Raw genomic sequence first — 13,012 nt, 5'->3', positions numbered from 1 at the left:
AGTACACGTGAGTATCTCAGCGCACTGGACAGGAGTGAACTGACTGTTTAAATGTATTCTTGAAAGGGGAAGGTTCAAACATGCCTTTTGCCTAGAAAGCTATTTTGTTTTTCACCCTGTTTACAGTCTGAAATAAGTACTAGGAGATTATAGTTCAGAATCTCATGCATTTTCTCTCATTAAAGAATCTTTGACACCTGCAATTGCAATATTCCAGAGTTCCTCCCTAGATGGTAACTTGATTAACATCTTTAGTCATTTTGCCAGTATCTTTGTTGGGCGGCACGGTGGTGCAGTGGTTAGCACTGCTGTCTCACAGCGCCTGAGACCCGGGTTCAATTCCCGACTCAGGCGACTGTGTGGAGTTTGCATGTTTCCTCCGGGTCCTCCGGTTTCCTCCCACAGTCCAAAGATGTGCGGGTCAGGTGAATTGGCCATGCTAAATTGCCCGTAGTGTTAGCCAAGGGGTAAATGTAGGGGTATGAGTGGGTTGCGCTTTGGCGGGTCGATGTGGACTTGTTGGGCCGAAGGGCCTGTTTCCAAACTGTAAGTATTCTAATCTAATTCTTCTTTCAAAAAATTGCGTGTTGGAACTTAAAGGTTTGTTACTTTTTTAGGTTGTGGTTAACACTTGACCTAATTCAAAATAAACAATAACATCAGGCACTTGTACACGCACTTTCATTTCTGTAATCTTGGTCAATGATACCTCTTCAGTTCTAGCTGGATTTCTCTAGGTTGTGGACAGGACATCTGCAATACATTCAATTTCCTGGCACTATGGGTGATTTTGAACTGGTATGGTTGAAGAAACATACTTCAATGGAACAATTTTGCGTTCTGTTTCTTAAAGCACTCCACAAAAGTTAATCAGTTACCGAGGCAAATGGCATAGATAGTGCTTTCTTCATACTCATTATGGCATATTTCTCAAACTGTCTGGGAGCCAGTGATAACCAAGAGTTTCCTTCACCACAGCAGAGCTGTTTTTGATGTCTGCTTCTTTTCTTACTTTAGAGAAGTACTTGATTGGTCTCTCTAATACAAATTCAGCTTCCTGAAGGTCAGCCAGGTGGACTTCATATGAGTTCTCTGATTGGGGCTGTTAATTTGGTCCAGTCAAGGAGCCATGGCTGTCATAAAAAGGTTGTGTCAGAGATACTGACACTCTGATGCCTGACTCTATATGAGGCACTATAATAGTCAAGGACTGTTCATGTGTAAAATAAAGGGCACTTGGTGACGGGATATTGCCTCTGTGGAGTAATTTCAATGGCAATGAAAGGGAAGCATGAGCCTGAAGAAATTCACTTGCAATAGTCATCTTTTAACTGGGGTAAGCATTTCTTATACTGTGGTAAAAACAATGACTGCAGATGCTGGAAACCAGATTCTGGATCAGTGGTGCTGGAAGAGCACAGCAGTTCAGGCAGCATCCAACGAGCAGCGAAATCGACGTTTCGGGCAATTTCTTATGCTGTGCCTTTGGGAAGCTTGACTCGTTCAACCCTGTTATCAAGGACTAGGCCCAGTCTGTGGAATGGATGCATTACTTTTTTCCAGGCAAACGATGTTGTGGCAGATAAGTAACAATGAATTATGCTCCTGACAGCTTGTGGAGCTGCAGCGTTTTTTGCCATTGCGAGCTTAGCTTTTCCTGAGGCACCAGATACTAAACCTTTCAATAATTGACTGACATAGTTAAGGAATATTATGACCCCAACCCTTCTCTACTTCTGAGACACTGTTGCTTTTACTCAGCAATTCAAGAACGAGGGAAATCCATATCAGGATTTTTGATGAGGTTAAGATGTCTGTCACAAGGCTGTGACTCTGGTTTAACCCTTAATGAAATACTTACAGTCTGGTGTACGGGATTAATGTCGTAACTATGCAAAAACAAATGTTAGCTGAAGGCCAACTGGATTCCACAGGATGATCTGCATTGACGTGTGATGCCTCCTGTACAACATTGGGGTGGCATTAGCTCATAGGCGGCTCAGTGAAGAGGAACGCCCAATAGATTATGCATCCTGGCTAATGTACAGCGTAAATATGACCAAATGGAAAAAGAAGGGTTGGTGATTATATTTGGAGTCAGGAAGTACCACCAATAACTTGTTAAACAAAAATTCATGATAATTATTGTCTACAAATGCTTACTTGGTCTGCTCAAAGAGGACAAGGCAGTGCCATCCATAACTTCAGGCCACATTCATTGGTGGGCTCTAATTCTGTATCAGAATTATCAATTCTGTAAATGCAACAGTAAAAGCTTACATTTATTCACTTCCTTTAACTAATAAAAATTCCCCAAGGTGTTGCACAGGAGAGTTGTCAAACAAAATTTGACATGGATCTGCATACAGAATATTAGGGCATGCGACCAACTGCTTGGTCCAAGAGGTAAGTTATAAGAAATGTTTACAGCATGAAAAAAGGCAGTCAGGGTGACTTAGAGAGAAAATCCCAGAGTTTAAGTCTTCTGGTGCAATGCTTAAAAACTGAAGATGTAAGAAAAGTTCAGATTGAAGGACCGTGGATATCTCAAAGGGATACAGGCACAGGGAGGAAGGTATTGAAACAATGATGACAGTTTTTAAATTGAGGTGTTGCATAGCTAGGAGCCATTTTAGGCAGTTGTGTTCATGGAGTAATAAATGAATGGGATTTATTATATCTTAGGAAATGGGCAGAAGAAGTAAAGGCAGGAGTAGGCCATTCACCCCCTCAAACCTGCTCCACCATTCAACAAGATTGTGGCTGATCAGCCCCAGGCCTCAATTCCTCTTTCATGCCAGCTTGGGATATTTCAAAGGTCTATCTATCCTCTCTTTAAATACTTTCTGATGTAGAGAATTCCAGACATTCTGATAGAAGAAATTCCTTTACAGCTAGCTTTTAAATGCATGTCCAGTTATTTTGTAACTACATCCCCTAGTTTCAGGTCCCTATTAGTGGAAACATCTTCTTAACAGCATCCCTGCCAAGCCCTTTCAGAATCTTATGATGTTCGTCAACACGATCACCCTTCATTCTTCTAAACCTTAACCTGCTTCGCCATGCTTGACAACTCAACCACTTCATTCCAGGAATCTGGTTACCAAATTTCCTTGAATTTGCTGTGATGCCAATATTTCTATTCTTAAGTACTGTACAGGGACCAAAGTTTACACAGTACCCCACGAGCAGCCTCCCCAATGCCCTATACAATTTGGGTACCAATAACTGACAGTTCCACTTTTATTGCTTGTATTAAAAATAATAATAAAATAATAATTAAATTTCTATTTTCCAACATGTTTCTAAGTAAAAATACATATCGCCCTTACAAAAAAAGGACACGAGGAACTCTACAGAACAGAACTGGAGAGTTAAAGTGTGTAAGATTCTGAATGGCCTTCACAAGGTTGATGCGGAAAGGATATCTCCTGGTGAGTTTTGGGAAGATTTGTAGTTCAGGCTGAGGTTCTGGATGTAGGTTTGCTCGCTGAGCTGGAAGGTTTGTTTTCAGACGTTCCATCACCATACCGGGCAACATCTTCAGTGAGCCTCTGGATGAAGCCCTGGTGGTGTAGCCCACTTTGTATTTGTATGTTTGGGTTTCCTTGGGTTGGTGATGTCATTTCTTGTGGTGATGTAGTTTCCTGTTCTTTTTCTCAGGAGGTGGTAAATGGGATCCAAGTCAATGTGTTTGTTGAGTTCCAGTTGGATTAACTTGGATTCCATTTATCATCCCCTGAGAAAAAGAGCGGGAAATGACATCAACACTGGAAATAATGTCACCAACCCAAGGAAACTCAAACATATAATAAGAAACTGGGCTACAATCCAGTGCTTCATTCGAAGACTCACTGTTACCTAGTATGGTGACAAAACATCTGAAAATGAACCTTCCAGCATAGTGAACAAACCTCCATCCAGGATATGTTCTCTTCTGGCTGAGATGAAAAGTCGAGGGCACTGTTTGAAAATTAGATGTCACTGTTTTAGGACTCAGACGAAAATTTGTTTCTCTTGGGATTTGTGTGACTTTGGAGCTCTGTGCCATAGATGGCATTGTATGTGGGTTCGTTGAATATTTTTAAGGCAGAGGTTAATAGATTCTTGTTAGGAGAGGGCATCAAAGGTATTCGGGGTAGATTGAAATGTGGAATTCAAAAGCAAACATATCTTTTTGAATAGCAAAGCAACCTAGAGGGGCTGAATTGCCTATTTCTGCTCCTATGTTGTATGTTCACATACAATATTTAAAACCATGTGTGGGAAGCTAGATAACTCCATTGATTAGCCCAACATAGGTTTAAATCACACAATTGTTCAAGTGCAGCAAAGATATTTTCATCTTAAAGGTGATCTCTGTAAACTTCCATTAGAACATTTACTTCATCCTTTTAACAAATTTATTTCAGAGAATCAGCACCCAGGTCTCCACTTTGTGGCCATATATATGAGAGATATTTGCTCAGCACAAACTGCATTGTAAGCATTGTAACTGTGTGAAATCTGCTGACACTCAAATTGCTACTTCCAAGCATTCCACACCAATATAACACACAATATAAAGTATCCAGTCAGTGTATTATCATCTCAAGTGATTGACTGCACCTTCAGTATCTAGTATGTCTATTGTTCCACATGTAACTATACCTTGACTATGTTCCTTCTCGCAGAAACCTTCTGGACAGAGATGTTTGAGTTCCATGTTTTGCTGAGTTTTGAGTCCACATTTTGGGTTTTCTTTATTTAAAAAAGTGGAAATTTCAGCTCCTCCAAATTTTAATGGTGGACAGTGTGATATCAGTGGTCAAGTGTGGAATCAACAAGAATTCAAAATCCAAGATTAGCTAGGCTGGAATAACTATGCCATAGAATTGCACATTATTTAGTTCTCCAAAGAGATCTGAACCATTTAATTCTATGGTGCATAGACCTCAATATGTCAGACAGAATCTAGAAAGCTGGCACTGAACAGTAAACTGTAGTGAGGAAGAAAAAGAACACATTTGGATAGATTGTTGATACAGCGATTCAGTGTAGCAGTTAAAAGGTTGAAGCACTCTTGTTTCAATTAATGTCAGTGGTATTACATTTATAGGGTGATGATAGCTTTCATTGGTGGTTAACAGCTGTCTTTGTGAGATCAAATGGTTGAATTCTATTTTATGTCATAAGGTCATCATTTCTATGCTGGTTCCTTTAAAAACAGCATATTCTTTTGTGAAAAGCTCAACACAGGAGTGGAGGGGAGAGATTATCAACAGTGGAGTAACGCCTAAAGTCATTTTTTTTGGTTATTCTGGAGAATGCAGAGTAGTACAAGACTTCAGGAATCCTGTTTCAGTTGCGATAAAGAAGGCACACTTTGGACTTACTTAGCCTGTTTCACAATCTCAAAACAACCTAAAGAACATGAGAACCATGGGAGATACTTTTGAGAAATTAAATTTGCACATTGCAAGCCACTGACTTGAACCTTATTGATGGTGTTTTCAGATAGATGCAGTGTTGTAGTTGCAGTGTTAGTGTGGCTAGTTCAATTTGAACTTTCATCGAATGGCAAGCTCCAGAGTGCGAATGGTGGATAGCTTGCCAGTGAAGGTTAGATGATTATTCTGGGTTTAATTTTTATTGAGTGGACAGCAGATTTATGATTGAGAGTGACATCAACAGTATGGATTCAATTCTGCTACTGGCTGAGATCACCATGAAGGCCAAACCTTGCCACTTGACTGGGATGGAGTGACCTGCATCACCAGTTGTTTGTCTGTCTCTCTCACTCACTCACACACACACACACACACACACACACACACACACACACACACACACACACACACACACACCAGCCTAAGGTTTCCTGGGACTATGGGACTGTCACTGGAAATGACGTTTAATTAACGTTAGATTTTTAGATTCCTTACAGTGTGAAAACAGGCCCTTCAGCCCAACAAGTCCACACCGACCAGCCAAAGTGCAACCCACCCAGACCCATTCCCCTATATTTACCCCTTCACCTAATACTATGGGCAATTTAGCATGGCAAATTCACCTAACCTGCATATTTTTGGATTGTGGGAGGAAACCGGAGCACCCGGAGGAAACCCACGCAGATATGGGGAGAATGTACAAACTCCACATTAACAAAATATTAGTTGAAGTCTTAATGTTATCTCGCTCTCATGATAGCCTGATATGGGTTATTTCAGTAATGGATTATAATCAGAGCTGCACACTGTATAATATTAGTCAGCACCCCATTCCTGACCTTATGCTTGAAGCACAATTGGTGAACAAGCCACTGAAGGTAGTTGAACTGATGAGCATCTGCAGCGACATCCTGGTAAAGCATTGATAAATGTTCAGCAATCATAATTTGGAGGTGCCGGTGTTGGACTGGAGTTTACAAAATTATAAATCACACAGCACCACATTATAGTTCATTGGGTTTATTTGGAAGCACTAGCTTTCGGAGCGCTGCTCTGAAAGGCGGTTGTGGAGCAGCGCTCCGAAAGCTAGTGCTTCCAAATAAACTCGTTGGACTATAACTTGGTGTTGAGTGATTTTTAACTTCCAACGACCATAGCTAATTTGCTTTGAGACAATTATGACTCTGATTAGAGATGACTTTCATTGTGATCTCAATTTGGCTGGAGCTCCTGAATGTCAGTCAGTTGACTGCTGCTTGCATTCTAAGGGTTGCTACTCTCACCTCCTCTGACATTGAGATTTTGTACATATATTTGAATCAATAGTGTGACAAGAGCTGGATCTGACTTGTTGCGGTAAAGTCCAAATTGCAGTCCAAATTGGTGAGTATCACTTCATGCCTCCTTCCATTACTTTGCTGCATCAGGGCATTAGTGAGACCACATCTCAAATACTGTGTGTAGTTCTGGAATTATTTAAAGAAGCGTGTAAATACATTGGAAGGGATTCAGATAATCTCTATTAGGTTGATATCTTGCATAAGCAGGTTGACTTATAAGGATAGGTCGGACAGGCTGAGCTTGTTTTCAGTGGAGTTTAGAACAGTGAGGTTGACTTCATCAAACTATATAAGCTCCTGGATTGTCTTGGCAAGTTGAACATGGAAGGGATATTTCTGCTTGTGTGTTAGTCCAGAACTAGGGTACATTGTTTTAAAATTAGGTTCACCCTCTCCAAACAGAGATGAAGAGCATTCTTTTTCTCTCAGAGGGTTGTGTGACTTTGGAACACTCTGCCTCAACATGTGATGGAGAGGGGTATTTGAATATTTTTTAAGGCAGAGGAGGATTGATTCTTTTTGGGTAAAGGAATCAAAGGTTACCATTGGTCGATGAGAGAATGAAACTCCAAGCACAAACAGATCAGCCATAATCTTATTGAATAGCAAAGCAGGCTCAAGAGACCACATGATCATCTTCTCCTCCTAGTTCATCTGTTCGTGCATTCAACTATTTTTAATATCATAATAACTTTGTGATGGAAGGCTACCATGGCCGGTAAGAACCAGCCACATATCCTGGTTTATTTAAGGGCTGCTCCTTATTACAGTGCTGCCAGCAAACTGCATGACCAGTTTGGGATCCCTCAGCAACTGGCCAGTTCTGAGCACACGCACAATCAGGGGAAAGTGGGGATTGCTGATTCTGGAGATGAGAGTCGTGAGTGTGGTGCTGGAAAAGCACATCAGATCAGGCAGCATCTGAGGAGCAGAATAATTGACGGTTCGGGCATAAGCCCTTCATCAGGAATGAATCTGATCCAAACACCCAAAACGTTGATTCTCCTGCTCCTCGGATGCTGCCTGACCTGCTGTTCTTTTCCAACACCATACTCTCGCTACACACAAAATCAGGCTGGTTTGGTGTGTCTGACACAGCAATAACCAACATTCTTTTAACGTTGCTTCTCCTGGACCGAGCAATTATACGCTAGGCTATTTTGAGCCCCTCTTCTTTGCTGCCTGCTAAATCCCAGTAACGTGTGTATAAGTGCTGGAGAATATGAGGGTCAACAGATTTAGAATGTTCACAATCCATTTTTATCAAAATCTTTTGTTTTTTGAATTTACTTCTGGGCTGTAACCCTATTGGGAATGGAAATTCTTAGGTGGATGTTATACAGTTTTTTGCTATTCTTTCATAGGATGTGTTCGTCATTTTGTTCCCATTCCTAATTGTCCTTCAGAAGGTACTGAACCACCCCTTGAGCCACTGCACTCCATCTGGTGATCCAACCCAGTCCATCAAAACTACTGAGCTTTTACCTGATCTTTTGATATGGGACTACTTAGCACTTTTGGTATTTAGCTTATAGGCCTGTGCTGCAACTTCACTATGCTAGTGCTTCCTTCTAAGGCATGTCTGGTAATGTTCCTGGCCCAACCTCCTAACATGGTCATTGAAGGAATGCTGGTTGACTTGATTGAGCCAAAGAAGTGAGGAATGAGTTGCGCAGTGGAGTCCCTGATAGTTTGGGAACTGTATTCTTTGCATAATGGTAGAAACCATAAACATCCATTTTTTAAAGTTTGACTGTAAAATTACATTTTGTATTAAAATACAGACCACCATGCATCTCACTCCATAACTTTGCTGATTGAACTTGTCTGCATAAAGTACTGATAGAAAACAATTATTAAATCCACTTAATGAAATAGTGACATTGCTTTGACTAGGGTTTATTAGGTATACTGTACACGCTTGATCTTGAAATGCCTTGTCAGCGGTGGCTAGGGGTAGTCACTGATTGAGAAGATCAGCAAAACAAAATGAGTTATTCAGGCCTGTAAAAAGATATGTGAAAAGGAAACAGATGAAGTAATCGTTCATCTTGATTGCCTGATGTAGTTGATAACTGCGGCATTAGTAAATTGTAAGGTTTTCTTGAGCAGGCAGCAGGAAATTGGTGGATGTGCCCTTTGCCTGCACTGACTCAGTGGAATAAATATTTTGAAATCAGCGGCAGGTGTAATTGAACGATGATGCAGAGAAACTTAAGTGAGAAAATTGGACTCACCACATTAAAGCAGATCACTGTGAGTGCAGCTGATCACGGAAATATCTGTCAGTCATCTGAGATGTTTCAATACTGCTTATTATATAAACTGTAGAATAGCATAGAGCAGAGAATGAGGGCAGGATGTGGGTCCCTGATATCACTGCAACAGCTGCCTCTTAAGAGAACTTTGTTTTCCATTTAAAGTGTAATGCAACAGGTTTTTCTACTGAAGAAAATAGGGGACTAAATTCTTTTGTAATGCCTAAGAGGTGTGAAATGCAAACACTAAATATAGTCATGCCTGAACTGATTTGGCAAAAGTATTATTTGAGGTACTGCAATAACTTAAGGATCTGAAGTGGTTCCACCTTTGGAGGATTCGTGGCAGATCTCTGATGGGTGTTGGCAATTGCCAATGGGTCTGTCCTATTGGCCCATGCATGTTCATAATTGAGGGTCTGTGTAGACGTGCTGCCTTCAACCAGAGTATCAACGCGATAATGTCCCAGTTACAAATTCTTTTGAATGTATATACTGCTGTTCAGCATATCAGGAGAACATTAAAAATCTCCCCCTCTACCGGCAAACTGGTCATGATGGAGATCCCGTTACTGTCCTATCTCCATCCGATCAAATCTGGTCAGTAAAGCTTTTGAATGATCATCTGTTTGAAGGTCAACTCACTATGAAAGTCCTCATCCTGCTTGGAGCATTCAGGTTTGTCAGTGATGTCCCTCATGCACAGGCAATGTATGCCTGATCGAGAGACTGAACTTTAAGACAGGAATCCCCATTCTTATCCTGTAAGAGACGAACCCTCATTTTAGTTACACTTTCCCTTTTTAAATACTCATAGAAAGTCTTAGGATTTTTTTTTATATTTCTAGTTTCCTTTATATTTATGCCTCCTTTCTTTATAGTAACTCTTTGCTGATTTCTCAAATCTATCCAGTTTTTCCAAATTATCACTTATCTGCACACTTTTTCCTTAATTTTGATATTATCCTTAATTTCCTGAATTAAATATAGATGGTACATGCTTCACATGAAGTCTTTGATCCTCAACAGGATATCTCTCAGCTGATACTTTTGGAATATCTCGTTAAATGTCTACCACTGTTCCTCTGATGCCCCACCTTTTGACAAATTTTCTCAGTTCCGAAACCAACTTATAAAAATCATACCTTTATAATTGCCTTTTTATTTAACTTTTAAACACTAAAAGTAGGCCACACTACTGTGTAAATGTATCATGTTTTGATCTCCAGTTTTCCCTCATAACTATTTAAACTTAACTGTTTAACATTCAAACTACTATTCATTAACATGTAAACTGAGCTAACATTTTGATCCCTGCCAGTACTTCCAGTCCAGAAAACAATCTCTCCAGAATGGGAACAAATAACCAACCATAATAAAGCAAATGGAACCTAAAATAGCTCTTGTACAAAATAGAGTGAAATGGTGAACGTTTTTCCCCTATTTTTGCCAAAAGTGATTTTTGTGTTAAGAAACCAATATGTTAAAGTGTTTACAACTAGTTTACTCAGCTTAGACCTCAAGACAAACAAATGTTCAACATTCTGAACCTCACAAAATTATTAGAGATTTACTTCAGCTCATCTTAACCCATTGTTCAAAACTACCCCACACAGTGCATCCATTGCTGCATCCAATCCTTTCTTAATTGACTTAAAGATGCTCCATGTTTCAATCATCTTTTATATGAAGATGTTTTTGTGTGGTCACTCAAATGTGTCATCAGCAATCTATTGAGTGTGTTATTTATATGCTGTAGGTCACAGAGGTTGAATTTTGAAGTATCATCGCCAAATGGAATTCTTCTATTCAGAGAAGCCAGCAAAATGATTTCCACTTATGGTATGAAATTCGGAACTCCTGCATTCAGGATGATATGTGTTGTTGTAAGTTAATGTGGATGTGAGTACCTGCATGTATATGAACATGAATGTGTTAGTGTCAGTGCATGGATGTGTATGAGTATGTTTTCTGCAGCCTTGTGCATAGCTTAAGCCATGCATCATCCACAGATCTCATTAATAAATTCCAAATATGTTTAATCGTCTAAATAAATTGGTCTCTCTAGAGACGGTTCAAACCTCAGGAGACACATAGAAGAAAGGTTATGCAGTTATGATGAAGGATGAAAGTCAAGACCTTTATTTTCCAAAGCATAGAAGAGTTATGAAGGAATGCCATAGACTCTAGCAATATAAATGGCATCTGGATGTAACTAAGTTGGTTTTTCAAAAGAGAGACATGACAGTACATAGAACAGAGAGCAATGTGGACCCTTTGGCCCACAATGGTGCGCTGAGCATTTATCTTAATCTAAGATCAACCTAACCTACACGCCCCTCAATTTACTATCATCCACGTGCTTATCCAGCAGCCACTTAAATGTCCCTCATGTCTGTGACTCTACTAACATTACTGGCAGTGCATTCTACGCACCCACCAATTTCTGCATAATGAACATATCTCTGACATCTCTCCTAAACCCTTCCTCCAATTATTTAAAACAAAGTTAAAAACCACACAACCGGGTGATTGTGGAGGACACCTGATCAACTGATGAAGGAGCGGCGCTCCGAAAGCTAGTGTGCTTCCAATTAAACCTGTTGGACTCTAACCTGGTGTTGTGTGATCTTTAACTTTGTACACCCAGTCCAACACCGGCATCTCCAAATCATGTTTAAAATAATGACCCCTCATGACAACCATTTCTACCCTGGGGAAAAATCTCTAATCCATGGAAACTGATTTTATACAAACAGGATCAGAATTTTAAATTTGGTGTTTTTTATCTATTGTGAAGGTTTTAATCATATCACAGTAAAACATGCATGAGCAGAAGTAGAATGGATTTGCTGACCAAGGAATGGAAATTAAACATTAGTGAAAGTGTATAGTTGAAAATTGGTAAGGAATGGTTATTGTGATGGGACCTGAGTATGTTATGGGAGGACAGGAAGAGATTAGACAAGGATCAAAGCCTATTGCAGACAGGGAACCCAGATTAAGGTGGTGAAACACTTTTGACAGCAACTGGGATTATTACAGTTATATCTATAATACCACAATATGGGCAATACAAAGTGTACAAATCACAAGCATTATCTGTCTTAAATATGAATTGCTGAAATGTGTAGGTGAGCTGAGAGAGTGGGTTTTGTGAACTGCATCATTTTCGATGTTTCTGACACTGACCCAGTTAAAAAACTTGTACATGACAGTACAGATGGACAAAGACTAAATAATATTTATAAATAGATCGAATGGAGCTGGAGAAAGGAAATAACGAAAGGATTTGAAACAGAAACAGTAAATTTGTATGTTAGGATATGTTGCACAGTATTTATTTCCAAGGGTCATCATTTAAATAATTTTTGTACACTCTGCTGAATTTTTCTAACAAACAGCACACTTGTTTCATGAAGAGGAAATTGGATGTCCATGTACAAGTTAGCATGTAGGTACAATGAGCAATTAGGATGGGAAATTGCATTTTGTCCATTATTCCAAAGGGATTTCAGTACAGGAATAAAGAGGTCGTGCTGCAATTGCATGGGACTTTGATGAGACCACATCAGAATACTGTGTGCAGTTTTGGTCTCGATATTTCAGCAAAGATGTGGTTCAGTGGAGGGTAGTAGCATGAAGTTCACAAAGTTGATCCTTCGGATGAGGGGATTGTCCAATGAAGAGAGGCTGACCAAACTGGACCTATCGTCTCTGGAGCTTAAAATAGGTGAATCCATGGAAATATTCGTTTACTGAAGGGACTTAACTGGGTAGATACTGAAATTGTGTCTGCTAGTCAGAGATTGGGGAAAGTGAGAACTGCAGATGCTGAAGATCAGAGCTGAAAAATGTGTTGCTGGAAAAGCGCAGCAGGTCAGGCAGCATCCAAGGAGCAGGAGAATCGACGTTTCGGGCATAAGCCCTTCTTCAGGGATTGGGGAACACAAAGAGCACAGCCTCTGGATAAAAGACCAATCAT

At 40.0% G+C, this 13,012-nt stretch overlaps 1 protein-coding gene across 1 annotated transcript in view; it reads left to right on the top strand.

Moving 5' to 3' along the window:
* LOC132823541 (ran-binding protein 17-like) overlaps positions 1 to 13,012 on the top strand; it is a 955,175-nt gene that overhangs the window by 688,949 nt on the left and 253,214 nt on the right. Inside the window, exon 22 of the mRNA XM_060837486.1 lies at positions 10,787 to 10,869. Coding sequence (XP_060693469.1) covers positions 10,787 to 10,869 — 83 coding nt within the window. The remainder of the gene's footprint in view (positions 1 to 10,786; positions 10,870 to 13,012) is intronic.

The sequence above is a fragment of the Hemiscyllium ocellatum genome, chromosome 16 (genome assembly GCF_020745735.1).
Source record: "Hemiscyllium ocellatum isolate sHemOce1 chromosome 16, sHemOce1.pat.X.cur, whole genome shotgun sequence".
In the NCBI taxonomy this organism is placed as follows: domain Eukaryota; kingdom Metazoa; phylum Chordata; class Chondrichthyes; order Orectolobiformes; family Hemiscylliidae; genus Hemiscyllium; species Hemiscyllium ocellatum.
This window is presented reverse-complemented; position numbering and strand designations above follow the sequence as displayed.